A 27703-nucleotide genomic window follows, 5' to 3' on the forward strand; every position below is an offset into this window, starting at 1 on the left:
AGTTCACTGTTCATTTCTATCCCCAATTTTTTTCACTCAATAGATATTTATTAAATGCTTACTAATGTGCCAGGCATGATTCTAAGCCCTAGACAATCAGCAGTGAAGTAAATAATGTCTTTTCCCTGAACAATTATACATTCAAAAGGATTCTCTTTCTCCTTCCACACTCTAAATGTACTAAAGACAGTCCTGTTATATTTGATCTTGCATGGTTGTGTGTTTGGAGCATGTGGGTTTGTGGGGGTCCTATGACAGAGTTAGCTCAATCTGCAGTAATACCCAGAGGTCACCCCTCCCTTACATGTGGCCCTGTGAAGTGTGCTCCTGGCATATCTTAAAGACTGTGAAAACATTTCTATCCAGAGGCAGCTGGGTATAATTATCTGTTAAGAAAATGAAGTCTGGAGCCTAAATGCCTAGGCTCAAATCCCAGACCACTTACTAGCTGTGTGGTCTTGGACAAAAGGAACCCTCTTCGTTCCTCAGATTCCTCATGTGGAAAAGCAGCCCAATAATAGTATCTCCCCTACATGCTTATAGAAAGGATTCAGTGAGTAAAGGGCTTAGGACAGGAGCTGGCACATTATAAGTACTTACGAATAGAGGCAGCGTAAACACCAATGACCCAGTGCCAATCACAAGGCTCTACGACTAGCAGGTGTTGGAGAGGTGTTTCTTGTTGCTGTATTTGTTGTATTTGGTTTCTGCTACCTGCACACCTCGTGGGTCAGGACCTGCTGGTGAGATGGCCCATTACAGCGGTCCACCAGCCTTGCTGGGCTGAGTTGTAAGCTGGAGCAAGGTGGGGGGCCCGAAAACCAAACCAAGTTCAAACCAGGAGAATGTCTGAAGTCTCCATGGGGACTGTGTTAGTTTGCTGGTGCTGCCACATAACGAAGGATCACAGAGTACGTGGCTTAAGCAACAGACACGTGTTACCTTATGGTTCTGGAGCTGGAAGTCTGAGATCAAGGTGTTCGTGGGGTTGGCTTCTCCCAGGGCCTCTCTCCTCGGTTTGCACATGGCCACATTTTCCCTGCTTCTCCACGTGGTCTTCCCTTTGAGTCTGTGTCCTAAACTCCTCACAAGGACAGCAGTCATTTTGGGTTAGAGCTCACTCCACTGACCTCATTGTAACTCAATTACCTCCTTAAAGACATAACCTCCAAACACAGTCACATATTAAGGTACTGGGAGTTAGGGCTTCAACATATGAATTTTGAAGGACACAATTCAGCCCATAATAAGGACAGAATGAGTTTGGCCACTGCCTCCTTTGTCTGGGAGTAGATATTGAAGCTCACACCTGTGTATACCTGTCTGCTCTGGGGATGCCTTCATGGTACCGAGGGATTTTTTTTTTTTTTTTTTTTTGGAGACGGAGTTTTGCTCTTGTCTCCAAGGCTGGAGTGCAGTGGCGTGATCTCGGCTCACCACAACCTCTGCCTCCCAAGTTCAAGCGAGTCTCCTGCCTCAGCCTCTCGAATAACTGGGACTACAGTTGCATGCACCACGCCTGGCTAATTTTTGTATTTTTAGTAGAGATGTGGTTTCACCATGTTGGCCAGGCTGGTCTGGAACTCCTGACCTCAAGTGATCTACCTGCCTTGGCCTCCCAAAGTGCTGGGATTATAGGTGTGAGCCACTGTGCCCAGCCGGCAGAGGGATTTCTTTAACATAAATACTTTTCCCTTCAGTCTTGAAACTGGCTCATCAAGTTTCACCTCCTGCTCATCAAAACACCTTCCTGCTCATCAAAACACAGATTAAATGCTTCTGTGTCCACAAAACCTTTTCTGATTCCTGTAATCCACCTTCCCCTGTACCCTAACCTCACCGCACAGCAAGCATCGCACTCTCCTTGAACTCACAGGATAGCATGCTGTCTGTCTCTTCCCTGTGAACACGTTGCTTATATTGTGGTTATTCACATTCTGGTACTGCTAACACATCAGTTAGCAGTAAATATCCTGAGGGCGAATCTCCATCTGATTCATCTTTGTTTTCTCACAGACATTGCTCAGTAAACATTTGTGGAAGGAATAAGTGAATGATAACAATAGCAGCAAAACTGGCATATATTTTACACCTAAAGTCAACTATTGAGGAGTTCCCCAAATCCATGATCAATACTTGACTAACTTTAAGACATAATGTGCTTAGCAGAATTTTTGTCAGCTCCCCAGAGTAAATGCTTCAAGGCCAGGCATAGTGAGGCACACCTGTAATCTCAGCACTTTCAAGGCCAAGGCAGGTGAATCACCTGAGCCCAGGAGTTCGAGATTAATCTGGGCAACACAGGAAAACCCTATCTCTACAAAAAATACAAAAATTAGGCAGGTGTAGTGGCATGCACCTGTAGTCCCAGCTACTCGGGAGGCTGAGTTGGGAGGATCAATTGAGCCCAGGAGTTCAAGGCTGCAGTGAGCCGTAATTGCGCCACTGCACTCCAGCCTGGGTGACACAGGGAGACCCCGTCTCAAAACAACAACAACAACACCCCCCACCTCACAAAAGAGAAAAACAACAAAAATGTTAATGCTTCAAAAGCCTGCCTTGTGGGGCAGAGGAGGCAGGTAACTAATGCATACCTTTATACAGGCCGATGAATACTTCCGGCAAAAGAAAATATCATGCTGCTCTAAGGGTGTGTAATTTTCAAGGACTCACACAAGTGGTCCATAGAAGAAGTGAATTGAATTAGAATTTATTTATTTATTTATTTTGCAGTGACTGGCCTAATCTCTATAAAAAGTACTTTAAAGGCTATAAAAATAAACGCTTTCTGATTTTTTTTCCCTTTTCATTTTAAAGGGAGTTCCCAGAATTTGACTCTTGTTTTGAATGATGTCTTTGTAACAAACTTCCTGTGTTGACAAAGGACACACTGAATTTCTGTTACTGTGGCTACCATAGAAATGAGAGCAGTTCCAATCGCCTCACTGCATTAAGGCCTTTATACAATTTTTTTCAAGTTTTCTAATTTTTATTATGTTCGTAGCTCTGTAATATACAACCATAAAACAAGATAATATTACTATAACAATAATACACAACTGTATCTCTATATATCTCTATATAATACACAAATAATACAGTAACAATACTTTACAACAATATCTCTACAGCATACCACTATAATAAACATTTGAAGTGACATATGGGTTTTTTTTTTTTTTTTTTGAGACGGAGTCTTGCTCTGTCGCCCAGGCTGGAGTGCAGTGGCGCAATCTCGGCTCACTGCAAGCTCCGCCTCCCGGGTTCACGCCATTCTCCTGCCTTAGCCTCTCCGAGTAGCTGGGACTACAGGCGTCCGCCACCACGCCCGGCTAATTTTTTGTATTTTTTAGTAGAGACGGGGTTTCACCGTGGTCTCGATCTCCTGACCTCGTGATCCACCCGCCTCAGCCTCCCAAAGTGCTGGGGTTACAAGCGTGAGCCACCGCGCCCGGCCAGGTTTTTTTTTTTTTTAACTTCCCCTAGCCTTTGGACTTATTTTGCTTTAAATTCTTTATCAACAAAGGTCTGAATACTTAATAATCTCTGCCTTATGGTGATACATTTCCTCATTATTTTAGTTTTGTATTATTAAAGTAGAGTGAAAATGAGACAAATTGTCTCTGAACCCTAGCTATGCAGGAGATCAGTCTGCTTCTACTTCATAAAAGTTGTTCAAATGTCACTGACAGGTTCTAGTAGAACCAGGGACATCAAAGTGTCTATTTAAAAGCTAAAGTGATTTTAGCATGACCATATTTTAAAATGCAAATGAATTTTTTCTATTACTCTAGCTAAAATGGCTTCTCATTATCATTATGTTTTTATATTTTTATGTTTTCTTTGAGAAGGAATCTCGCTCTGTTGCCTAGGCTGGAGTGCAGTGGCGCAATCTCAGCTCACTGCAACCTCCACCTCCTGGGTTCAAGCGATTCTCCTGCCTCAGCCTCCCGAGTAGCTGGGATTATGGGCGTGTGCCACCACACCCAGCTGATTTTTGTATTTTTAGTAGAGATAGAGTTTCACCATGTTAGCCAGGCTGGTCTCAAACTCCTGACCTCAGGTGATCCACCCGCCTCAGCCTCCCAAAGTGCTGGGATTACAGGCGTTAGCCACCGGGCCTGGCCTATATTTTTACTTACAGCTTTTCTTTTTCTTTGCTGCCTTGTATTTAAAGGCAACAACCTTCTTTTACACAGCGTTAGAAATGCTCAACCACTTTTTGAAATGTTAACAACCATAATGCAGCCCAGATAAGAAACAAAATTAAGAGCCTCAAGGAATATAAAATTGAGAAACATTCCAACTAAAAACGTTTAAACAAAATAGTCTCATTCTTTATAGATACGAAGTTTATGTGTAGGAGCCAGTACACATTTCCTGCCTCTTCTCCCTCACTTCCTGGCCCCCGGCACCACAGAGCAACTGTCCTGCCACACTTGAGTGAGATGGAAAAAACCAATTCCTCACCCCAGTTCACTTCCATGACTTCCGGCAGTGTCTGTTCAGAGGTCAAAGCTGTTGGTGATTTTCCACTTGTGCTGGACATAAACCTGGCAAAAAGGCAGGAATTTTAGGGACAGAGGGCTTTCTACCATGGCAGGTCAGAAGGGCCTGGGAGAATAGGGCCTGACCCACACCAAGTAAATATTTGTTGAATGAATGAATGAATGAATGAATGAATGGAAGAAATGACATCTTATGGTTTGTCTTTTTTGGAGACAGAGTCTTGCTGTTGCCCTGCCTGGAGAGTGGTGGCACGATCGTGGCTCCCTGCAGCCTCGAGCTCCTGGGCTCAAGCATCTGCCCATCTTAGCCTCCCAAGTAGCTAGGACTACAGTCATGTACCACCATGCTCAGCTAATTTATTTTTATTTTTTGTTTTTGGTAGAGATGGGGACTCTCTGTGTTGCCCAGGCTGGTCTCAAATTCCTGGCCTCCCAAAGTGCTGGGATTATAGGTGTGAGCCACCGTGCCCAGGCAGTGCCCCGTGTTTTTAATAGAATGACGTAGAGGTAATTGTTTTTTCCTTCAGTTTTGAGACGAAGACAAGGAATTGGTTTCATTTTCATTATTTTTTCATCCGTACTTCAATGCTGCTGAAACTTTCACCTGAGAGGAGGATCTCAGATTTCTCGATTCTGCCCCAGCAATGAGTTGCTTCTCATCTTTCTCTGCACAGTCTTCACTTTCATAAAGCCAAATGCCTCCTGGCAATTCAGCTCCTGGTTTTGAGTATGAGGAAGACACACGCTGCTTGTGAAATTCTGGAGAATGTGTCCAGACTGCGTGGGAAGCTTATGAACCAGAGGTGCCTGTACTGACAGAAGCCTGTGAGCAAAGAGGGTTCTGAGAACTGGTTAGCTCTTTCCAGCAGGGAATATTAAGCTGTAAAGAACAAGGAAACTGAGGGAGCATTCATATATATACTGCAGTTGGCATGGGGGTCTCCTTGGAGAGGGTTCCTGTGGGCAACTACGGGTGCATTCAGTAGGGGATATTTAGATAACTAAGATCAGCCCTGGAACAACCGAAATAGAGTCAACGTAATAAAACACTCTCTGATTCGGGGACACGTCCCCTCATCTCCGAAAGGAAACACTTTGCTTCAGTTTGGCCCAGCAATGTAACACCTTTTCTCCTGGCTTAGAACCAGCTCTTAGCAAGCAGAGTGGGTGGCTTTTGTGTGATACCATGGGCACTAGTAATGCCTCAGGCTGAAGTCCCAGCCAGATAGGTTATGCACTTAAACTTTTAAAACCAGAAACGAGAGGAAAGAAACCACAGAAGGAAACTGTAGAAACTCAAGACCAGGGGAGGGGAGCACTACCTTCATAATTTATTCATAACAGTGCCTATTTTGTTCCCAAAGTGTTTTAAATTAAACTTAGTTGTATATCATTTTTTCAGAATGTAAATATTTGTCCTCAGAAGTGGGTAGCAGGGAGTATGGACTGTCTGAGTAACCACAGTGTGTGTGTGAGCTTTGTGACAAGTCTACTATGCCTTCTTGATGCTGGGCTACAATTAAAGTATGTTCTAAAAAAAGTAAAAAATGCACTTAGATGTTAGTAAGTATGAGCTAAGTAATTTTGGAAACTTTCGTGTGCATTTTAGAGATTGAGATTTTCATTTACATATATCAGTTGATTCTTCAGAAGCAATTTAAATAACTTAAGACTGTTTTTTAAACGTAATTTTATCTCTAAAGCCCAAGGTAGAGGTCAAAATGCAAATATTTGAAGCTGTGATGTGATGGTCACTATGTATCCAGCTTGTAATCCTCCATATAACTGATGTATTAGTATTTTATCTAAACATCTTGCTGTGGGTAAGTGAAGCAGGCCCACAGAACAGAACTAATGAACACTTGAGACCGTGCCAGTGTGTTCATTTAAAGTGCGCTTCACCTTGTTCTGACACATGATTTGTTGTAGATATTTGATCCTCTTGAGGCTTGCTTTTAAGCTCTGTTAGGGTGGGGCCAGAGGAGTTTTTAATCTAGGATTAATTTCTCACCTTAGTAGTGCCCCACTATGGAGGTGAGAAACTTCTGAGGACTCTACACGAGGCCCACGTATTACAAAGTCTTTTCATTCCAGCTGGTGGAAACGGACTCTGTTTCCAGCCCATGTGAGCTCCAAGAATTGTTTGGCCTGAGGCTTTCCAGATTTCTTTCTCCCATACATTCGCTGAATAGTACTCAGCCAAACAGCATGTGCAGCCTCCAGCACCCTGTCTTCGTGCAACTCTCCTCTCTCTATTATTCTTTCTGCTACGTTTTAGACGACCCAGACTCCTTGAACCTCAATCTCTATCCCCTCAATTCAATGAGACTGACAGGTTCCCCCTGCTGAATTGCAGCCTGAGCACTCTGTCTAGGCAAGAAGAAGCTAGAGCAATCATAGGTGTCTCATCACTTTTTCTTCTTCTCTCAGGCATCCTGGGCCTGCACATCTGCTGGCCAATGCCCGAAACAGTTATTTTTCCATATATTTTGCCTGTTTCTCTAGTTGTTCATGGTGGGAGGACAATTTCCATAACAGTAATCCTTTGTGGGCAGACAGAGAAGTCCCGTCTAGCATAGTTTTACGTTTGCTTCCCTGAGGCCCCAGACCTCGACCATTTTTATGGGAATTCTTGGCTTGAGATTGTTACCATGTGGTGCTGTAAATTTGCACCCCACAAACATGCAGTACTGGTTTGAGGAATCCATTAAATTTTCTTCTATCCAGAACCGCCCCCAGGCAGATGGAAAGCTTCTGTATAGCTTCTCTATGTCAGTTGGTGATATTTTTACTATTCCCATTTTTGTTTTGACTAAGCCACTCTTTGTGCATCTCAGATTTGTGCGGGGATCTTGGTACCAACTCACTACCTTGAACAACCCAGGTCTACATCTCTCATTCTGGCATGGGTATTAAAACTCCAGCCCCAGCTCTTAGAGGCTATATCTAGGCAAAATTAGTATTTCTGCATTATGTAGGCTGTGCATATTTGATTTTCATGTACTTGAAATGTCTTAGCCTAGTGACTAAGTCCAATTTTTTTTTTTTTTTTTTTTTTGACAGAGTATCACTCTGTCTTCCAGGCTGGAGTGCAGTGGTGCAATCCCAGCTCACTGCAGCCTTGACCTCCCAGGCTCAAGTGATCCTCCTGCTTCAGCCTCCCGAGTAGCTGGAACTACAGGCTCATGCCACCACCCCCAGCTAATTTTGGATCTTTTGTAGAGATGGGTTTTCACTATGTTCTCCAGGTTAGCCTCAAACTCCTGGGCTTGAGTGATCCTCCTGCCTGGGCTTCTCAAAGTGCTGGGATTACAGGTGTAAGCCACTGCACCCAGCCTCCAGCTTTGTGATTCCAATGTAAAATGTTTAATTGACTGTTCATCTTACTAAGTTTATATACAATATGAGAATATTTGTGAAAACTCCAAATTTTCTGTATTTATATACTTAGTTTAGTAGATAAAGTTATTTAAGTTCTTGAGACAGTTTTGTTTAAGTCAGACAATAGTAGTCCTTAAAGTGGAGAGAAAATGTATTAATTTATAAATAAAGTTTAACAAATTAAAGGGAATTAAGTTATGCCATAAAAAACAGCCTTAAACTTAATGTTCTTCAATGGTTAGATTTTTAAACGGAAAAATAATGTTTTAAAGTTGAACTTCAAGAATTTAGGAAGATCTAGGTTTTAAAATGTGTCCCTTGACTATTATATATATATATTTATATATTATATATTTATATATTTTATATATATATATATATATATATATATATATATTTTTTTTTTTTTTTTTTTTTTTTGAGATGGAGTTTCGCTCTTGTTGCCCAGGCGGGAGTGCAATGGCGAGATCTTGGCTCACCACAACCTCCGCCTCCAGGGTTCAAGCAATTCTCCTGCCTCAGCCTCCTGAGTAGCTGGGATTACAGGCATGTGCCACCACACCCGGCTAGTTTTGTATTTTAAGTAGAGATGGAGTTTCTCCATGTTGGCCAGGCTGGTCTCAAACTCCCGACCTCAGGTGATCCGCCTGCCTCAGCCTCCCAAAGTGCTGGGATTACAGGCATGGGCCACCGCACCCAGCCTATATATTAATTTTATAAAACTAAAGTAAACTCTGAATGGTCCTTTTTGTGTTCCAAGTTGATCCTTTAAGTACCACTACTTCACATTTACCAGGTCACAGGTTCATAAATTTTTATGTGTTACAAAGTAGCTTCGGCATCATTAAAGTGATGGATCTATAGTTTCAGTTATATTTTCCCCTGTAGAAATAGCAGCTTTTTACCTAAGCTATTAAATCTTGAGGTCACTGGTTTAGTTTGGTCATAATAATGGCTGAAATAATTCTTACAGCTGTTTTATTGAGAAATCCCAGCGTATGGAGCTCTGAACACAAAAGCCATCTCCCCACCTCACTGCTGCTGTGTCCTATCATGCCCCTCTGCTGGGCGCAGGGGTCTTAGGGCACACTTCGATTTCATACATTTTTGCACAATTTCAGAATTTGGAATACACTGTTTTAAAATTTTGTTTCCACCTGATTCAACACCCTTCTTGCTTTCTCCCCAGTCTGGGCTCCAGCTAGTGGAAATTAGGGAAGGGGTGGGAGGTGCTGCTTGCAGAAACCTCACCTCTCTGATACTGGGAACTCTGTTGCTGGCTTTTGAGGGGTGTGGTGGGGCTTTTCAGAGAGTCTTAGGGGCCTCTCGCTTGTACAGCCCTTGGCCCTTGGCATGGGAGGTCTGCCGCCGCTTGAACCCTTCCTGCCCCCACCCCCACCCCGCCACCCTCCCATCTTTAGCTCCCCAGCAGGTGTCCACCCACCGACAGTTCCCTTCTGGGTCGGCCTGTTCAGATGTAGCCCTCTTACTGAGGCAGACAGAACTGCAGACTGCTCATGGCCAGCCACCTTCCATGGGGTCCACTTGGCCCTTGGGAAGCTCATCTCCTTGCCATATCTGGGAGTGAGAACACAGCATCTGGCTCCTGCCTGGTGTTCAGTGTCACAGCAGCAGCATCCAGCACTTGTCTGGACAAGTGGATTGGCCACAGTCAGATGAGAAGCAGTTTCCAGCCTTAAACTTGTAAAGGAGAGGGTGTGTAGGAACCCCTGCCAACTGTATAAGGAAATTTCTTGCCCCATCTGCTACCTTTGGCAGGAGAAAAAGGGGAAAAAATTGTTTTTATGAGATGGTCTTGTTCTGTTGCCCAGGCTGGAGTGCAGTGGCACCATCATGGCTCACTGCAGGCTTGACCTCCCAGGCTCAAATGATCCTCCCACCTCAGCTTCCCAAGTAGCTGTGACTATAGGTGGGTACCACCACACCCAGCTGATTTTTAAAATTTGTTGTAGAGAGGGGTCTCGCTATGTTGCCCAGGCTGGTCTTGAACTCCTAGACTCAAGCAATCCTCCTGCCTCAGCCTTCCAAAGTGCTGGGATTACAGGTGTGAGCTACCGCACCCAACAGAAAAAACTTCACCATGACGATTTTCCTAGAATGGTGTGTGTTATGTGTATGTGTGTGTGTGTGGTGCTGGGGTTGGGGAGGACAAAACTTTCTAAAACAGCTGCTGCTGGGATGCTGACCCTCGGCAAACCCCTCAGGGAGTGGCAAATTCCACAGCTGGCAGTTCTCTGAACTTAGAATGAGGCTTCTTTTGCACCTTTTATTCTTAGCTGTGGGCCCTTAGTCTCCAATTCTGGCAGGAGGCACCTCACACCATCTTATCACATGTAATTGTCACATTACATTCAATTGCCTTGTGTATCTTATTAATGGAATGGGCTTGATTGTGTGGTAAGCCACCAGATGTGCAGTGGCAGTGTAATTTCACACCCCTGCACCTGGTTGAGCTCAAACGACTTATCTGAACATGTTGCAAGGTACTGCTTTCACCAAAAGGAATTTAAATCAGAAGATGTGGCACAAGACTCATTGAGAAAGAAGCACCAAGAAGCCACCCAACCTAGCAGCAAAACAGCAGGAATTTGAGAAACAGTGTCGGGGAAGAGGACAGATGTGAAAACTGTTTATTCATACAGAGGAGGTTCCAAGCCACAAGGCGCCCGTCGAAAAGCACATCACTTCTGTAACAACACACGAGACATGGCCGTGGCTTCACAGCTGCAGCAAATCCCAGCTCACCCCACAACACATTCGTCTGCCCTCTGACCATCATTCAATGTCCCTCCAACTTTATTCAAGTCTTCTCCTTAAAACTGTTTCCTAATCTTCATGCTATGAATGGTATTTTCTTAACACATAATTTTGTAGATAAAGAAAAACAATTAAAGTGTCATTAGTTGCTGCTTTTTATGAGTGAAAGATCTGACATTATTTTCCCCTCAAGCCAGAAAATAATAGGGAGGAGAAAGCATGAAGACGTCTCATCCTTAACCCAAACCATTCACACCCAAGTCGTACAGGCCGGCTGGCTCTCCTCGCACCTCCAGTCACTTTGCCTTCTTGCCGCCTTTCAGGGACTCCAAGGCGGCCATCCTCGCCTCCTCCTCTGGGATGAACACGCTGACGGTGAAGTCGCTGGTCTCCGAGCCATACTTGTTCTTCACAACCAGCCCGTATTTGCCCGAGTCAGCGGTGCTCACGCCGTTGATGGTGAAGTACGCGGTCTTCCCGGCCTCGAACCTGAGGTTGCAGTGGTCGTCTGAGGCCAGGGCCTTCTCGTTCTTCAACCACGAGACCTCCGGAGGTGGGTCTCCCCACACGTTGCAAGTGAGATTAAGGGCCTGCAAGACAGATTTTATGGGAGAGAAGAAGATAAATTAGATATAATAGACGCACTGTCAATAATCTTGCCGGCTGATGGCTTGGCATGACCAAAGGGAGGATAAGTAAAAGCCTCCCGGACCAGGGTTTAAAGTAGTTATGTGTATGCACCTGTGTGAGTTACAGTTTGAAATAACATCTGAGGGGATCTCCTCAAGGCCTTTATATGCTCCTCAAGGCCTTTATATGCTTCCTGGCTCCTGGAATGCTTATTATCAAAAACACACGAAAGAGTTTATGTCTATTCCCCATTTTCACTTTCTCTTTCATAAACATATAGATGCCTTTTGCTCTATTGTGGCATTTTGGGTTCTGTCTCGGTAGAGGAATCTCATTGCTGTAATTGCCACCTGCTCACTTTTGCATTTCATTTGCGTCAAAGAGCCGGGCAGCAGAATCACGGCAGCTGCTTCAGATAATGTTACTAATTTTCAAATTCCATCACCCTTATTTTACTTCTCTCCTCAAACCCCATCCAATCTGCTGCAGTTGCAGTGGTACCCTACCAAAACGTATTCCTAAAGAAAATATTCCCATCTGTGCCGAAACGTTATTCTAAAAGATCGATATTCTAGAAATATATGTAGATACAAGGTCTACAGTTTTACTTTACCTTACTTTTTTTAATTGAAAAAGATTTACATAATTGTAAATTCACATGCAGTTGTAAGAAATAATAAAGAGATCATAAGAAATAATAAAGAGATCTGGTATGCTGTCTACCCAGCTTCCCCAGTGGTAACATTTTACAAAACTATAGTAGAATGTCATAACCAGTATATTGACATTGATGCAATCCACTGACCTTATTTAGATTTCTCTAATTTTACTGGTGCTTATTTGTGTTTGTGTGTGTTTCATTCTATTCAATTTACAGAATATTTTCATCATCACAAGAACCCTCTGTGTTGTCCTTTTATAACCACACCCACCTCTCTCCTCCAACTTCCAACCTCTGTTCCTAATCTCTGGCAACCACTCATCTGTTTTCCATTTCTAAAATTTTGTCAGGTCAAAGATATTATATACATATAATCATGCACTATATAATCTTTCAGAATAACGTTTGTAAATCAGCATAATTACTTCCAGATTCATCCAAGGTGCCGCATGTATCGATAGTTTATCCCTTGTTATTGCTGAATAGAATGCCATACTATGTTTATGCCCGTAAGGGTCATCTGAGCTTTTTCCAGTTTTAACTATGATGCACTAAGTTGCTATAAACATTTGTGTACAGGTTTTTATGTGAGCATAAGTTGTCATTTCTCTGGGATAAATGCCCAGGGATACAATTGCTGGAATGTATGATAAATGCATGTTTCATTTTTTTATTTATATTTTTTAATTAAAAAAATAGAGAATAGAGATGGGGTCTCATTATGTTGACCAGGCTGGTCTCGAACTCCTGGTCTCAAGCAATCTTCCCATTGTGGCCTCCCAAAGTGCTGGGATTACAGGCATGAGCCACCACACCCAGCCCATGTTTTCTTTTTTTTTTTTTTCCAGAAATTGCCAAACGGTTTTTCTGAGTGGCTATAAAATTTTGGCTTACATTCCCACCAGAATATACAAGTGATTCAGTTTCTCCACAGCCTCCCCACCATTTGTTGTTGTACACCAGCCCACCTAGCTACTATTCTTTATTACAGCAATTCTGATAGGTGTGGTGTGATATTTCATTGTGGTTTTAATGTTCACTTGCCTGGTGGTTAATGATGTTGAATTTACTTCACATTTTAAAATTCCATTCTTGTATTTTTCTCTTACTAAAATCCAGACGTGATAAGGAAGGAACTAGAGCTTACAATGTACAGAGAAAGAACACTCGTCTACATATCTTTCTAAAGGGTCTTACGTGATTATTTGTTACCCCTTTTGCAGATATATCATTTAAAATTGGATGGATTAAGAAATGTTTTTCTCCCATCACTAATTAATATTTCTTACTGAATTATCCTACAAATACATTTCAGTCAAAAAAAGAGGAGTCCAATTATTATCCTTAAACTTAATGAGCAGATTAGGTATATGCTTTTGGAAACTGTGATTACTTGTAGTTAAAGCTTTTAACAAAATCAAACAAAAAGTCCCAAATGCTCCCTGACAGTCTAGTGGTTAGGAAAAAAAAATGCAAAAAAGAAAAAACAAAACTCTCAAACACCTTAGGCGTCATAGAAAACTCTTTTTTTTTTTTTTTTTTTGAGACGGAGTCTCGCTCTGTCGCCCAGGCTGGACTGCAGTGGCGCAATCTCGGCTCACTGCAAGCTCTGCCTCCCGGGTTCACGCCATTCTCCTGCCTCAGCCTCTCCGAGTAGCTGGGACTACAGGCGCCCGCCACCCCGCCCGGCTGATTTTTTTGTATTTTTAGTAGAGACGGAGTTTCACCGTGGTCTCGATCTCCTGACTTCGTGATCCGCCCGCCTCGGCCTCCCAAAGTGCTGGGATTACAAGCGTGAGCCACCGCGCCCGGCCTGTCATAGAAAACTCTTATCCACACTTCAGATTTGAGTTCTGCATTACAAAGTACTTTCATGTACATTCTCTTTCTTAATTCTCAGTACGACCTAGAGAGTTGTATAGTTTTAACCTTATTAGGTGAGGAAAATGGAAAAGAGAGCTGAAGAACAAAAGAACCCCTGCAGTGGTTGAGCTTAAAGTCAACTGTGATCATATTTTCCAACCCTGAGGAAACGCAGTTGAATGAAACCTGCCTCCTGCTAAAGCATTTCCACATGTCTTGCTTTGTTACCTGAACTCCAATCACCCACTGTGTGTCTTCACTGCCCTTTGAAGTGGAAAATCTGTTCCACTACAAATATCTCTACCCCTAGGACTGGTATGTTAAACTTGTTTTAATTTATTTTCCATTTATTTTTTGTAGACGGTGTCTCACTGTGTCGTCCAGGCTGAAGTGAACTGGTATGATGTCATGACTCACTGCAGCTTTGACCTCCTGGGCCCAGGCGATCCTCCCATCTCAGCCTCCAGAGTAGCTAAGACTACAGATATGCACCACCATACCCAGCTGACTTTTAAACATTGTTTTGTAGAGACGGGGTCTCATTATGTTGTCCAGGCTAGTTTGAACTCCTGGGCGTAAGCAATCCTCCTGCCTTGGCCTCCCAAAGTGCTGGTTTATAGGCATGAGCCACTGCACCCAGTGGCTGTAAACTTTTTAATGAAACATAAAGATAAAAAAAGCGAATCCAGGTAGAAATTATGTTGGTTCGCTCAGACTGTATCTAGTCAAATGAAAGTAAGGAAGGCCTTATTTGGCATCTTTATCTTACAGGGGCTCTTCGGAAAATGCACAGTACTTGTTGGAGACAAGTTTCAGTGATTTACCTGATACCAAATTTACAACGTTGTAATCTCTTGGAGAGATTATTATAGTGACAGGTTACATCAGTTTAAAACCAAATGGAAAGAAATCAGAGGTGCATGTTCTTTGTGTGTGTGTGTGTGTGTGTGTGTGTGTATGACATGATGTCTGTCACCCAGGCTGGAGTGATCTTGGCTCACTGCAACCTCCACCTCCTGGGATCAAGCGGTCCTCCCACTCAGACTCCCGAGTGGCTGGGACTGCAGATGTACACCACTACACCTGGCTAATTTTTCTATTTTTTGTAGAGATGGGGTTTTGCCGTGTTGCCCAGGCTGGTCTCAAACTCCTGGGCTCAAGTGATCTGCGCGCCTTGGCCTCCCAAAGTGCTGAGATTACAGGCATGAGCCACTGCGCCCGGCCTAGGGGCACATGTTCTCAGGAGCCCCTGGAGTTCTGTCACAGGGGAAAAAAATTAATAAAAAAAGAAAGAAGCCCATTTTCAACAGAACTAGAGCCTATAGAAATTTCCATATTCCACTCTGTTAGGGGTAATTTCTTTCTTCAATTTTATTCGTCATAGAGTTAACACAGAACATGTTCAGTTTCCCACAATTTTAAAGGGTGACCCTTGAAAGATACTAAGTGGTCTACATATGTCTATTAGAGACAAACTTTTATCCCGATGCTTGACCTATAAAACGTTAAGATGATTGGAAAACAGACTGATTTTTTTGAGATGGAGTCTCACTCTGTTGCCTGGGCTAGAGTGCAGTGGCATGATCTTGGCTCACTGTAACCTCCACCTCCCAGGTTCAAGCAACTCTCCTGCCTCAGCCTACCAAATAGCTGGGATTACACGCACCTGCCACCACACCCAGCTAATTTTTGTATTTTTAATAGAGATGGGGTTTCACCAGGTTGGTCAGGCTGGTTTTGAACTCCTGACCTCAGGTGATCTGCCCGCTTCAGCCTCCCAAAGTGTTGGGATTACAGGCATGAGCCACTGCACCTGGCCAGAAAACCGACTGATTTTTAACTTTGTGTTTGGTTACTCTGGTCAAGTATAAGCAGCTATGGAATAAGATGAAGGTGGTGGGCTGCTAAGTGTATCTTAAAAGAAGGAACAAAGTCTAGGGTGCTGGAACTTGTTCGTAGTGCAGAAGGAGCAGGCACAGGCAGGCTCCATCCATGCTTACCTTCCCCTCCTGGATGGTGACCACGTCTGGGAGACCTCCCAACACCCGGGCACGATCTGCAAGCATAGGCATTTTGGGTTAATCACTGCAGTGGCTAGGCCAGTGGTCATATTCACAAAACCACCCAGGAAGCTACATTTCCAATTTAGTTTCCTTCTCCTGATAGTTCTTTTGTACAGTTTTCAACATACAAAAGAAGAAAATGATCCAGGGATTCAGGAATTTTTTTTTTTTTTTTTTTTTGAGACAGAGTCTCACTCTGTCACCCAGGCTGGAGTGCAATGGCACGATCTCGGCTCACTGCGATCTCGGCTCACTGCGACCTCTGCCCACTGGGTTCAAGCGATTCTCCTGCCTCAGCCTCCCGAGTAGCTGGGATTATAGGCGCCTGCCACCGTGTCCAGCTAATTTTTGTATTTTTAGTAGAGATGGGGTTTCGCCATCTTGGCCAGGCTGGTTGGTCTTGAACTCCTGACCTCGTGATCCACCCACCTCAGCCTCTCAAAATGCTGAGATAACAGCAGGTGTGAGCTGCCGCACCTGGCTTTTTTTTTTTTTTTTTTGAGACAGAGTCTTGCTCTGTCACCCAGGGTGGAATGCAGTGGTGCAATCTCGGCTCACTGCAACCTCCGCCTCCCAGGTTCAAGTGATTCTCCTGCCTCAGCCTCCTGAGTATCTGGGATTACAGGCATGCACCACCACACCTGGCTAATTTTTATATTTTTAGTACAGACAGGGTTTTACCATGTTGGCCAGGCTGGTCTTGAACTCCTGACCTCAAGTGATCTGCCCACCTCTGCCTCACAAATTGCTGGGATTACAGGTGTGAGCCACCAGGCCTGGCCGGATTCAGGATTTGAATCCTTCTTCACCGTCATATGGCGTGTGTGTGTGTGTGTGGGGGTGCCTGTATCTGTATCTAAAATACCAGTGTGTGATAGCTTTGCCATATCAAGACCTGCTCTATCATTTTCATGGCTATTTTCAGCCCTGGCCCTTCTGCAGCTTAGTAGGGCTAAGCTCAAGGAAGTAGAACAGATCTCTATGGACAGCCTCTAAGCCTAGCTTGGCCTCTTTTATGGGTTTCCATATGATGAGAAAAGGTTGCATAATGGAAGGGCTATATGCTAGGGAGATTGGAGGCTCATGCAGATGTAAGCATTTTTTTTTATTTTTATTTTTTATTTTTTTTAAGAGACAGGGTCTTATGTTACCCAGGCTGGTCTTGAACTCCTGGGCTCAAGCCATCATCCTGCCTTGGCTTCCCAAAGTGTTAGGATTACAGGCACGAGCCACCAGGCCTGGCCATAAGCTTTCTTTGAAGCCTTCCCTAGACAGCGTCCCTGTCTTGTCTCCTGGTAGTTCTCGGTAGTGCTGTGCAGGCCACTGTCTATGGCTGTGAGCATAAAGGTCCGCAGGTGAGGGGACAAGGCACGGGATGGGTGCTGGGATCCTGGGCTGGTGCCGTCGGCCAAGTTACATGCTCTGGGCATGACTGCCTCAGCCCCTGGAAAGGGCACCTTTCTGTCATTCACTCAAAGGTGTTCTCTCTGGCATGAACACAGTGGCCACCTCCCTCTCATTTTTCGGCTTGCTTCAATTAATGTGTGACTCTTGACTTCCCTGTCTACAATTCCCTTCTCCACTAAGTGAGACTAAAGCTTTGCTTTTGGTGAAACATGACAGCATTCTATTGCTAATTCCATCATGCCACCTGTAAGCCTAACCCTTCCTCTGGTTCCCTGTGTGACATGCTGTGTGATACTGGGCCAGTCACTTCACTGTGTTGGCCTCAGTCTCCTAATTTGTAGAATGGGGGACAGGGGTTGCATTAGACCTGGGGAAACTATGATTATTTCTGAATAATGCCTTTTAACCAATCGAACGTTGCCTTTTCTGATACTACCTATGGCTTGCCTGGGCATGCGTACATGTGCACAGGCGGAATGGGGGGGACCCACCAGGAATTTGCACCTTATGCAGGGGAGGGGTCTGGCCTCTTCAGCTCATCCATGGTAGCCCTGGTATTCAATTGTGAGGGGGAAACCTGCTTGGAGAACCCCTCTCTTTGCCAAGAGCTTTCCTTTTGCTTAATAAATTCTGCCTGCCTCACCCTTCAATGTGTCCACGTGCCTAATTTTTCCTGGTCGTGAGACAAGAACCTGGATTTAGCTGAACTAAGGAGCAAAAATCCTGCATCAATTTGAAGTAAGTGTTCCATGGCTTACAAAAGTTTACAAACATGGAGCTAGAAGAGCTCTAAGGTTGCTTCCAGTTCTAAAGAGTTCATGAACTCCTTGCCCACAGAAGAGTTCAAGAATCTGGAAAGACAGAAAACTGCTTGTGGATGTAGGCTTTGCTCAATACCAAACAAGAACAGCTCCCTCTTGCTCAACACCCCCAGCTTCTCCCGTGATCTCTGGTGCCCCAGTACCAGCCTCTGCCCCTTACCCCCAGCTGCAGCCCACATACATAGGGCCTGAGCAGGAGGGGGAAAGTGGAGAAGGGAATGGAGGGGAGCAGTGCAAGTTTCAGGTTCAAAGTTCAAAGTTGCACCCAGAAGCACATGGAGCCCTGTGGGGAAGGATGACTTCCATTCTTGCTCCTTCTCCCTGTCCCCTTCACATCCAGCTCAGGTGGACTCTACCATTTTAGCCTGTAACAATTTTAAAATTCTGGCTCCCACTTGGACAAAGAAGCTGAATTAGTATTATGGATTAGTCAGTTACTCCTAAGATCCTGTAAGACTGAGTTCTTCTAAAAATCCCTGTGTGTGAAACAAACAGCTCACAGAAATACTGCAGTGTGTGTGTTTCTGGGTACACATGCAGACTTGACAGATTGGTGTTGCTTTGCCTGGACTGTGTCTAGTTATATGAAAGTAAGGAAGGCCTTATTTGGTAGCTTTTATCTCGCAGGCACTCCCAGGAAAATGCACAGTACTTGTTGGGGCCAAGTTACAGTGAATTACTTGATATCAAATTTACAATGTTTCTGTTTTCTTTTGTTGTTGTTTTGTTTTGTTTCTGAGACAGCGTCTCGCTCTGTTGCCCAGGCTGGAGTGCAGTGACATGATCTTGGCTCACGGGTTCAAGTGATTCTCCTGCCTCAGCCTCCCGAGTAGCTGGGATTACAGGCACCCGCCACTATGCCCGGCTAATTTTTGTATTTTTTAGTAGAGATGGGGTTTTGCCATGTTGGCCAGACTGGTCTTGAACTCCTGACCTCAGGTGATCCGCCCACCTCGGCCTCCCAAAGTGCTAGGATTGCAGGTGTGAGCCACCAAGCCTGGCCCTTACAATGTTTCTTGATGTTTCTTTTCTCCAATATATACATATTTTTATGAAACACTGTACCTGCAAGTGACTAACAACCTATTGTATGATTTGCAGCCAAGAGGTTTCTCAGGATGTCTGGGTTGTAGCTCAAGTCAAGGGTAGGGTGACATTCTTTACAATGTAACCTGAGACCTTCTCTTCATAGATATTCTTACTCAAAAGACTAAAATGAAAACATATGTAGAACACCTAAGATTTAAAAAAGAAAAAAACCACTTCCACTCTCCTCCATCTGTAGTCATAATAGCAAAATAAAATTATCTTTTGAATCTATCCCAGGAGTACTTGTGAAAATGGTTTACTTACTTTTCTCGGCAATGGCAGCTTGTCTGTGGTTGAGAGAAACGAACAAACAGACAAAGAAGAATTTTGTATTAGTGTTACTTCAAAGTAGCTAAACTTGACGACATTTTCATTGCCTCAGAAACATTTTGCTGTTCAATATAACAGTGGGAAGTGCTGCTTCTACTCTACTTTCTGAAATAAAAGGCTCTTTCTAACACTCAGAGGGGCGAGCAGCACGCAAGCTTCCAGGGAAATGAGTGCATGCGAGTGGCATTTGCTAGGACAAGGGACTTACTTCAACCTCTGGAATTCAGCATAGGCCTCGTCGTATGCTTTAAAAGAAAAAAGAAAAGTTAGAATTTTCTCACCCAGAATTGATGACACACAGGGGCGATTAAAATTCACAACTGGAGATCATTGTGATCGGTCCAGACATGACTAAACCGACTTTAAGACTGCGCTTATGTGTTCACTCCACAGCTTAATGTACTTAACAAGGCCAGGAAATACTTTGTAGGCACAAAATATGAAATAGTAGATTTTAGAAGCTTTCAATTCAGCAAGAGGGCTTCAGCCCCTCAAATGGAAAGGCAAAGATTAACTCCAACAAAGAAAAAATGGGAATAAAAGTCTGTTTCTTTTCTTTTTTTGAGATGGAGTCTTGCTGTGCCCAGGCTGGAGTGCAGTGGTGCAATCCCCGTTCACTGCAACCTCCACCTCCCAGGTACAAGCAATTCTCCTGCCTCAGCCTCTCAAGTAGCTGGGGCCACTAAAGTAGCATGCGCCACCACACCCAGTTAATTTTTGTGTTTTTAGTAGATACGGGGTTTCACCATTTTGGGCAGGCTGGTCTCAAACTCCTGACCTTAAGTGATCTGCCCGCCTCGGCCTCCCAAAGTGCTGGGATTACAGGCATGAGCCACTGCGCCCAGCCATAAAAGTCTGTTTCAAAGAGAAGCTGGTTGTTGAGTAAACATCCTGAGTGTCAAACAAAAACAAAAACTTTGTCTTATTAAATTATTCCAGACATCAGAGCCTCCTAGATAGGCAGTTAACTCTCTTTCTGTTACGCTGTCTGGTCTGTTTGGGCAAAAAAGCACAATGAGTTACTGTAATCACAGAGGGTGCTGGTGATTGCCTGAAGCAATGTTTCTTATGCCATGATGGAGAGGGGATGAAAGGCAAGTGGGACAAGAAAATGAGATCTATATAGTTCTCAAATAATTTTTTTTTGTGCCTGCAGAGTAAGCCACTTTGATTAAAGATTCAAGCAAAATGGCAGCTTTTTTTTTTTTGAGACGGAGTTGTGTCACCCGGCTGGAGTGCAGTGGCGTGATCTCGGCTCACTGCAACCTCCGCCTCCCCAGTTCAAGTGATTCTTCTGCCTCAGCCTCCTGAGTAGCTGGGACTTCAGGCGCCCACCACCATGCCCAGCTAATTTTTGTATTTTTCGTAGAGATAGGGTTTCACCACGTTGGCCAGGATGGTCTTGATCTCCTGACCTCGTGATCCACCCGCTTTGGCCTCCCAAACTGCTGGGATTACAGGCGTGAGCCACCGCTCCCGGCCTTGTTTTTTTTTTTTTTTTTTTTTCAAGAGACAGGGTCTTGCCGTTGCCCAGGCTGGAGTGCAGTAGTGCAATCACAGCTTGAGGTAGCCTCGAACTCCTGGGCTCACGTGATTCTCTTACCTCTGCCTCTCGAGTAGCTGGGACTATAGGTGTGTGCCACCACACCTAGCTATTTTTAAATTTTTTTTATTTTGTAGAGACAGGGTCTTGCTGTGTTGTCCAGGCTGGTCTTCAACTCCTGGGCTCAATCGATCCTCCTGCCTCAGTCTGTGAGCCACCATGTCTGGCAAGTTGCTTCATTCTGAAATCCCTCTCACCTCATTTTTAATCTCCTCAGTGGTCTAGGAATCATATTTTAAGTCTAAAGAATGCTTAGATAATACTAGTTTATCCCCTCATGTTACAGATGGGAAAAATAAGTACAAAGCTAGGCTTAAAGTTGCTGGTCCTGATTGTTTCTCATCTGTAAAATGAAGGTAGACCAGTTAGGCGGACCCAGGCTGAGGTTAGTGCTTCCCCTTGTCCCCGCACTACTCTAAGAGAGAGGTGGGAATGGCCGAGCCAATCTGTGCTTGGTGGCAGTGGCCATGCTGGTAGGACAATCTACAGCCTTTTCCTTAAAAGGGATTTCAGAGTGGGGTAGTTAAATAAGCTTTGGTGGACCAGAGAGTAAAAATAAAATTTTTAAAAATTAAAAATTTTCCACCTACTGACTGCCTCCCTTTTTCTATTGTGTTTCACATTGTCAGATGGAGTGTGGAATAAATCCCCTGTCACTGTGCACTTGTGATGCAGGCAAAGTGTGTCCTAGAAAGTCCGCATCCCTCTGGAGCAGCTGCTCCCATTACTGAAAGGTCCTGCAGCGAGTCTTTCTAGTTGCCGTGAATGGGTGAAGTGAAGACAAGGGGATTCAGCACCAAAAACACTCAAAGCAGGGCCGAAGGGCTACACTCTAAATGATGAATCTTCTCTCTGAGGTTGTATATTGAGGTTGTATTTTTTTTTTTTTGAGACAGAGTCTAGCTCTGTAGCACAGGCTGGAGTACAGTGGCGTGATCTCAAATCACTGCAACCTCCACCACATGGGTTCAAACAATTCTCCTGCCTCAGCTTCCCGAGTAGCTGGGATTACAGGCATGTGCCACCACAGCCAGCTAATTTTTGTATTTTTAGTAGAGATGGGGTTTTGCCATGTTGGCCAGGCTGGTGTCAAACTCCTGACCTCAGGTGATCCACCCTCCTCAGCTTCCCAAAGCGCTAGGATTACAGGCATGAGCCACCATGCCCACCTGAGATTGTATTTTAAAATGAAGTAGAGGAAAAGTTAGTCCACAGTTGTCTTTATTAACTTTAATACAGTATAGACTATTTTATTTTATTTATTTTTTATTTTTTTAGAGACAGAATCTTGCTCTGTTGCCCAGGCTGGAGTGCAGTAGTGTGATCTTGGCTCACAGCAGCCTCAACCTCCTGGGCCCAAGTGATCATCCTAGCTCAGCCTCCTGAGTAGTAGGGATTACAGGCGTATGCTACCACACCTGGCTAATTTCTTAAAATTTTATATTTGAAGAGCTAGGGTCTCACTATGTTGCCCAGACTGGTCTTAAATTCCTGGCCTCAAGTGATCCTCCCACCTTGGCCTCCCAAAGTACTAGGATTAAAGGCCACCATGCCAGCAGACTGTTTTATTTTTGTAAGAAAGAATAAGATGAAGAGTATAGTTCTGGGAAAGGGATAAATGGTCCAGTATTTTTTTAACTTTTTGCTTAGAAGTGAGCATTTTTTATTATTTATTTATTTTTATAGAGATGGGGTTTTGCTATGTTGCTCCAGGCTGGCTGGTCTTGAACTCCTGGGCTCAACTGATTCTCCTGCCTCCCACAGTAGCTGGGACTACAGGTGTGTGCCACTTTACCCAGCTATTTTTTTTTTTTTTTTTAGAGATGAAATTTTACTCTGTTGCCCAGGCTGGTCTTGAACTCTTGACTTCAAGCCATCCTCCTGCCTTGGCCTCTCAAGGTGTTGGGATTACAGGCATGAGCCACCATGCCCAACTCCCTTCATTTCTTTTAAAAGGCTCATTCATCTAGAGTAAATTTGAATCTGCAAAATATCTGTTTACCTTGTCCAGAGAGATCCACTGTCTTCTGATGTCCAGTTTTGCCATCAAAGAGCTCCATGACGTACTTCCCTTTGTCATTCGGGGTGGGCTCATTGATTTGTAGCCAGATCTGCTCTCCAGTGACCCCAGTCTTAACTCTGTCTGAGTACCTAATGGCAGTCCCACTGTGAAAATCGAAGAAAACTTCCTTAGCGTTTGCTTCCATTCAGGGCTGATCTTTATTTTGTCTCTTATTGAAGCTCTTGCCATGAAGTTTTGTAGGCTTTCAAAAAACGAGGGATCTGCATATGTTATTCTTCTGCTTCAGAAAAATTATGGGCCATGACACACAGAACTGGGATTCCAAGGCCCAAGGTCTGACAGTCTGAATATTTATTTATTAATAACTCCTCATAGCAGTCTGAGGCCCAGTGCAAATCACAATACTAATACTTCTCAGTGGTATTAATTATCTTTGTTTTTGTTTGGGTTTATTTGTAGGACTAGGGTAATCTATAAAGCTAAAAGGCCAAACTACATACTATTTTACTGCATATTTCATCTAGATAATCTATGGCTATAAATCAGATTTTACAAGCTAGTCCAAAAACACACTTATGGAGGCTCACCTGTGCCTGACATCTATTGGCATATGTTGTTACAAAGCTATTTAAAACAGATAAATATGCACTTGGTAGTAGAGCCAAGAGTGAATGAAAAGCAGAGTTGCCGCCAACACGAATGAGGCATGTTCTCTGTCCCGGGATGTGAGTTTCTCAGAATTCTACAGTAGGTCATGAGCAGACCCATGCAATATATTCTCTGCAACAGAATATAAGGAAATACAGCCCTTTGTTTTGTGATCTTGTGGTGTGGAAATGCTACAGATATAGACGAACTAAGAGAAAGCTAGGTAGATGTACTTTTAATTATGTTAAAAGAAACTTTATGAAGAAGTTATTAAAAGTGAGGAAATGCTTAAAAAGTGGTATACAAAATGATGTTAAAAAGTGGTATATACAAAATGACGTTATTATAGTAACCATCATGCATAGAAAAAAGGCTAGCAGGAAGTACCCTAAAATGTTCATATTACGGCTGGTAAAACTATGGATACTATTATATTATAATTTTTTCTAATTTATATTATTATAAATGTATTTTCTGAAACAAGCATGGCTTATGTCTGTTGTAATAAACAAAATGAACTTTAGAAAACACAGAAAAACAAATTTTCTGGCTGGTCACGGTGGCTCACAGCTGTAATCCCAGCACTTTGTGAAGCTGAGGCAGGTGGATCACCTGAGGTCAGGAGTTCCAGACCAGCCTGGCCAACATGGTGAAACTCTGTCTCTACTAAAAATACAAAAAATCAGCCGGGCATGGTGGCACGTGCCTGTAGTCCCAGCTACTGAGGCAGGAGAATCGCTTGAACCCGTGAGGTGGAGGTTGCAATGAACCAAGATCACGCCATTGCACTCCAGCCTGGGTGACAAAGTGAGGCTCCATCTCAAAAAAAAAAAAATTTCCTACCTAAATAACATTATTTATTTATCTAAAAAGATATTAAAAATTAAGATGCCATAAAATGTAAAGAAATCCATCTGTACCCCACAAATTTTAGCCTGAGCAATAGATGTGTCTTAGAGAGTTAAATAGGGCCGGGCGCGGTGGCTCACGCCTGTAATCCTAGTACTTTGGAAGGCCGAGGCAGGCGGATCACGAGGTCAGGGGTTCGAAACCAGCCTGGCCAGCATGGTGAAACCTCGTCTCTACTAAAAATACAAAAATTAGCCGGGCATGGTGGCACACACCTGTAATCCCAGCTACTTGGGAAGCTGAGACAGGAGAATTGCTTAATCCTGGGAGGCAGAGGTTGCAGTGAGCCAGGATCACGCCACTGCACTCCAGCCTGGGTGACAGAATGAGACTCCGTCTCAAAAAAAAAAAAAAGAGAGAGAGAGTTAAACAGATAGATTGTCCTCTGCTTTGCTATAATAAATCTGTTTTAAATCTTTAATCTCTGGGTAACATGGATAAGGGTACCTTACATCTGTAACGTGCTTCTGATGGAATACGTATTATTGGTCCTATTTTATATAAGAGAAAACTGAGATTCAGAAAATTAAATGACCTGCCTAAGATCATAAGGGAAGACAGGAGCAAAGTGAAGACTAAAATCCATTTCAAGGGTTTTTTTTCCCTCTCTGCTACATACAGACAGCAAAGATCATCCTTATCTCTGAATGTCATAGGCACGCGGAAACACAAGAGACACAATTGGTTGACTAGACCAAATAATTAAGATACTTATGCTTTGCTGGTCTAATAGCAATTTCCTCAAAACATACTTTCAGTGTTCTCATTTTTGAACAAGTAATTCCTTTAGAGAAGATATAAAGCTTTTTGATTGATGATTCAATGAATTTTACTTCTCTCATTCTTCAGACTGATATATTAGAATGTCCTAGATGCCACAGAGGAATTTCCTGGAATTTGATCTATTTTAGTTTATAATTACTTTCCTAAAATGTATTCTGAAAGAAACAGAACAAAGGAATAAGCCCCAAGCATTCTACATTGGAATTTTACTAATTCTCATTTTTATGACTCAGGAAATAATAAATCATAATACTAACGAAAACACTGTTTTATATAACAGTAAAGTCATCTTAAAGAAAACGCAAATGGCTGCTTTGTGGGACCTGGCTCTGGCTAACTGTTCAATCTAGCCCAGTGGTCCCCAACCTTTTTGGCACCAGGGACCGGTTTCATGGAAGATAATTTTTCCACAGACCAGGTCGGGGGAGGGTTTTGGGATGACTCAAGTACATAACATTTATCATCAGATTATCATAAGGAGCGCACAACCTAGATCCCTCGCATGAGCAGTTCACAATAGGGTTCGCACTCCTATGAGAATCTAATGCTGCAGCTGATCTGACAGGAGGCGGAGCTCAGGTGGTCATGCTCGCTCCGTCACTCACCACTCACCTAGGCTCAGCCTTGACCCACCTCTTAGCTCTGTGACCTTAGGCAGGTCACCTCCCCGAGCCCTAGCTTCCTCATCCCTCAAGTGAGGAGCACCTACCACGTAGAGTGGTGAATGTGAAATGAATTCACATACGTAAAGGGCTTTGAGCAGTGCCCCCCATACTGTCAATGCCACTGAGGGTACAGTGTAAGGAAACTTATTATCTGCACCCTCCTGGGGATGCCATCTGACCTTCTTCTCAGTGGGGCTCCTAGGAACATTTGCAGTTTGGAACATTTGCATCCTGAGGTTGGACTGAAGGTGGCTACACTCCATCAGATTATCTATGCCAGGCCTCCATTCTCTTTCAGCTCAGGATATTTTAAGGAAGCACAGAGGTTAAGGACACTGTCAAGAGTGTAAATGGGAGGCCTGGTTTGATTTGGAAACTGATTTCAGCTCTTGGAATCCCAGAAGTGAACTTGAATAGAGTCCCTGTATAACTGCACAGAGGTTCAAACCCACCTTCCCCAAAGTCACCTTGAAATCTCCAAAGCCTTCTGAGAGTGGACTAGAAACATGATAATGTCTCACTCTGCCAGGTGCTATAACAACAACAATAATCTTGCACACTCATTGAATTAGGCTTCTTTGGTGAATGCCCATTCATTCATATCGTGGGAAATTTGGTGCCTCCTGGTGCACACTGCTTCATTTCTGTTCCAGACCACAGCATGTGTTAACCGTGTGTATAGAGAGAAAGGTAAGAATGTGGCTCCAGATGCCTGGCACAGCAGAGAGAGCCCAAGCATGACTGTCTGGAGGTGGAGGCTGCATTATAGAGATGTCTGTGAATTATGATACTTCTTAAATCACAAAGAAAGATGTACTGTAACTATGACTGGCCTCAGTACGTACATGTTGAGGGAAAGAGCTAACCTCACAGTAAGAGAATGCCTTGGATGTTTCTCTCCTGTGCTCACCAATGTCAGACTTGAGAATTAAGAAGACTCCTTACTTGAGAAGAACAGAAAAAATTTTTCCCTATCCTCCCCTCTTCCAGTGGGGAATTTCTTTTTCTTTCTTTCTTTTCTTTTTTTTTTTTTTTTTTGTTTTTTTTGAGACAGTGTCTCACTCTGACACCACTCACTCTGACACTGGAGTGCAGTGGTGCAATCTCAGCTCCCTGCAACATCTGCCTCCTGGGTTCAAGCAATTCTCATGCCTCAGCCTCCCCAGTAGCTGGGATTACAGGTGTCCACCACCACGCCCAGCTCATTTTTTTTTTCTTTTTTTTTTGTGTTTTTAGTATAGACAGGGTTTCACCATGTTGGCCAGGCTGGTCTCGAACTCCTGACCTCAAATGATCCTCCCGCCTCGGCCTCCCAAAGTGCTGGGATTACAGGTCTGAGCCACCGCAGCTGGCAGGGAAAGAATTTCTACACAGCAAGTAAGTTCCCATTTACTTACTTGTGGGACCAGTTAACTTTCAAATCCTCCACGTAGTAAGTTACAAAAGAGTACAGTCGGATGCCCTCGGCTGTGCTCTGGATTTTCAGGTCTGTAGCAGACAAAGCTGAAAGAAGAAAATAGCATATTTCATGCATCTGCATG

General features: G+C 43.7%; 1 protein-coding gene across 1 annotated transcript in view; it reads right to left on the reverse strand.

Moving 5' to 3' along the window:
* Window positions 1–10511: 10511 nt before the first annotated feature.
* The window catches only part of MYOM1 (myomesin 1), a 181896-nt gene continuing 164704 nt past the window's right edge, over window positions 10512–27703 (reverse strand). The window contains exons 34-39 of the mRNA XM_055237126.2: window positions 27560–27665; window positions 23137–23300; window positions 19740–19776; window positions 19466–19488; window positions 15822–15877; window positions 10512–11257 (exon numbers count right to left, since the gene is read on the reverse strand). Coding sequence (XP_055093101.2) covers window positions 10964–11257; window positions 15822–15877; window positions 19466–19488; window positions 19740–19776; window positions 23137–23300; window positions 27560–27665 — 680 coding nt within the window. The 3' untranslated portion in view covers window positions 10512–10963. The remainder of the gene's footprint in view (window positions 11258–15821; window positions 15878–19465; window positions 19489–19739; window positions 19777–23136; window positions 23301–27559; window positions 27666–27703) is intronic.

This window comes from Symphalangus syndactylus, chromosome 1 (genome assembly GCF_028878055.3).
Source record: "Symphalangus syndactylus isolate Jambi chromosome 1, NHGRI_mSymSyn1-v2.1_pri, whole genome shotgun sequence".
NCBI classification, from domain to species: Eukaryota; Metazoa; Chordata; class Mammalia; order Primates; family Hylobatidae; genus Symphalangus; species Symphalangus syndactylus.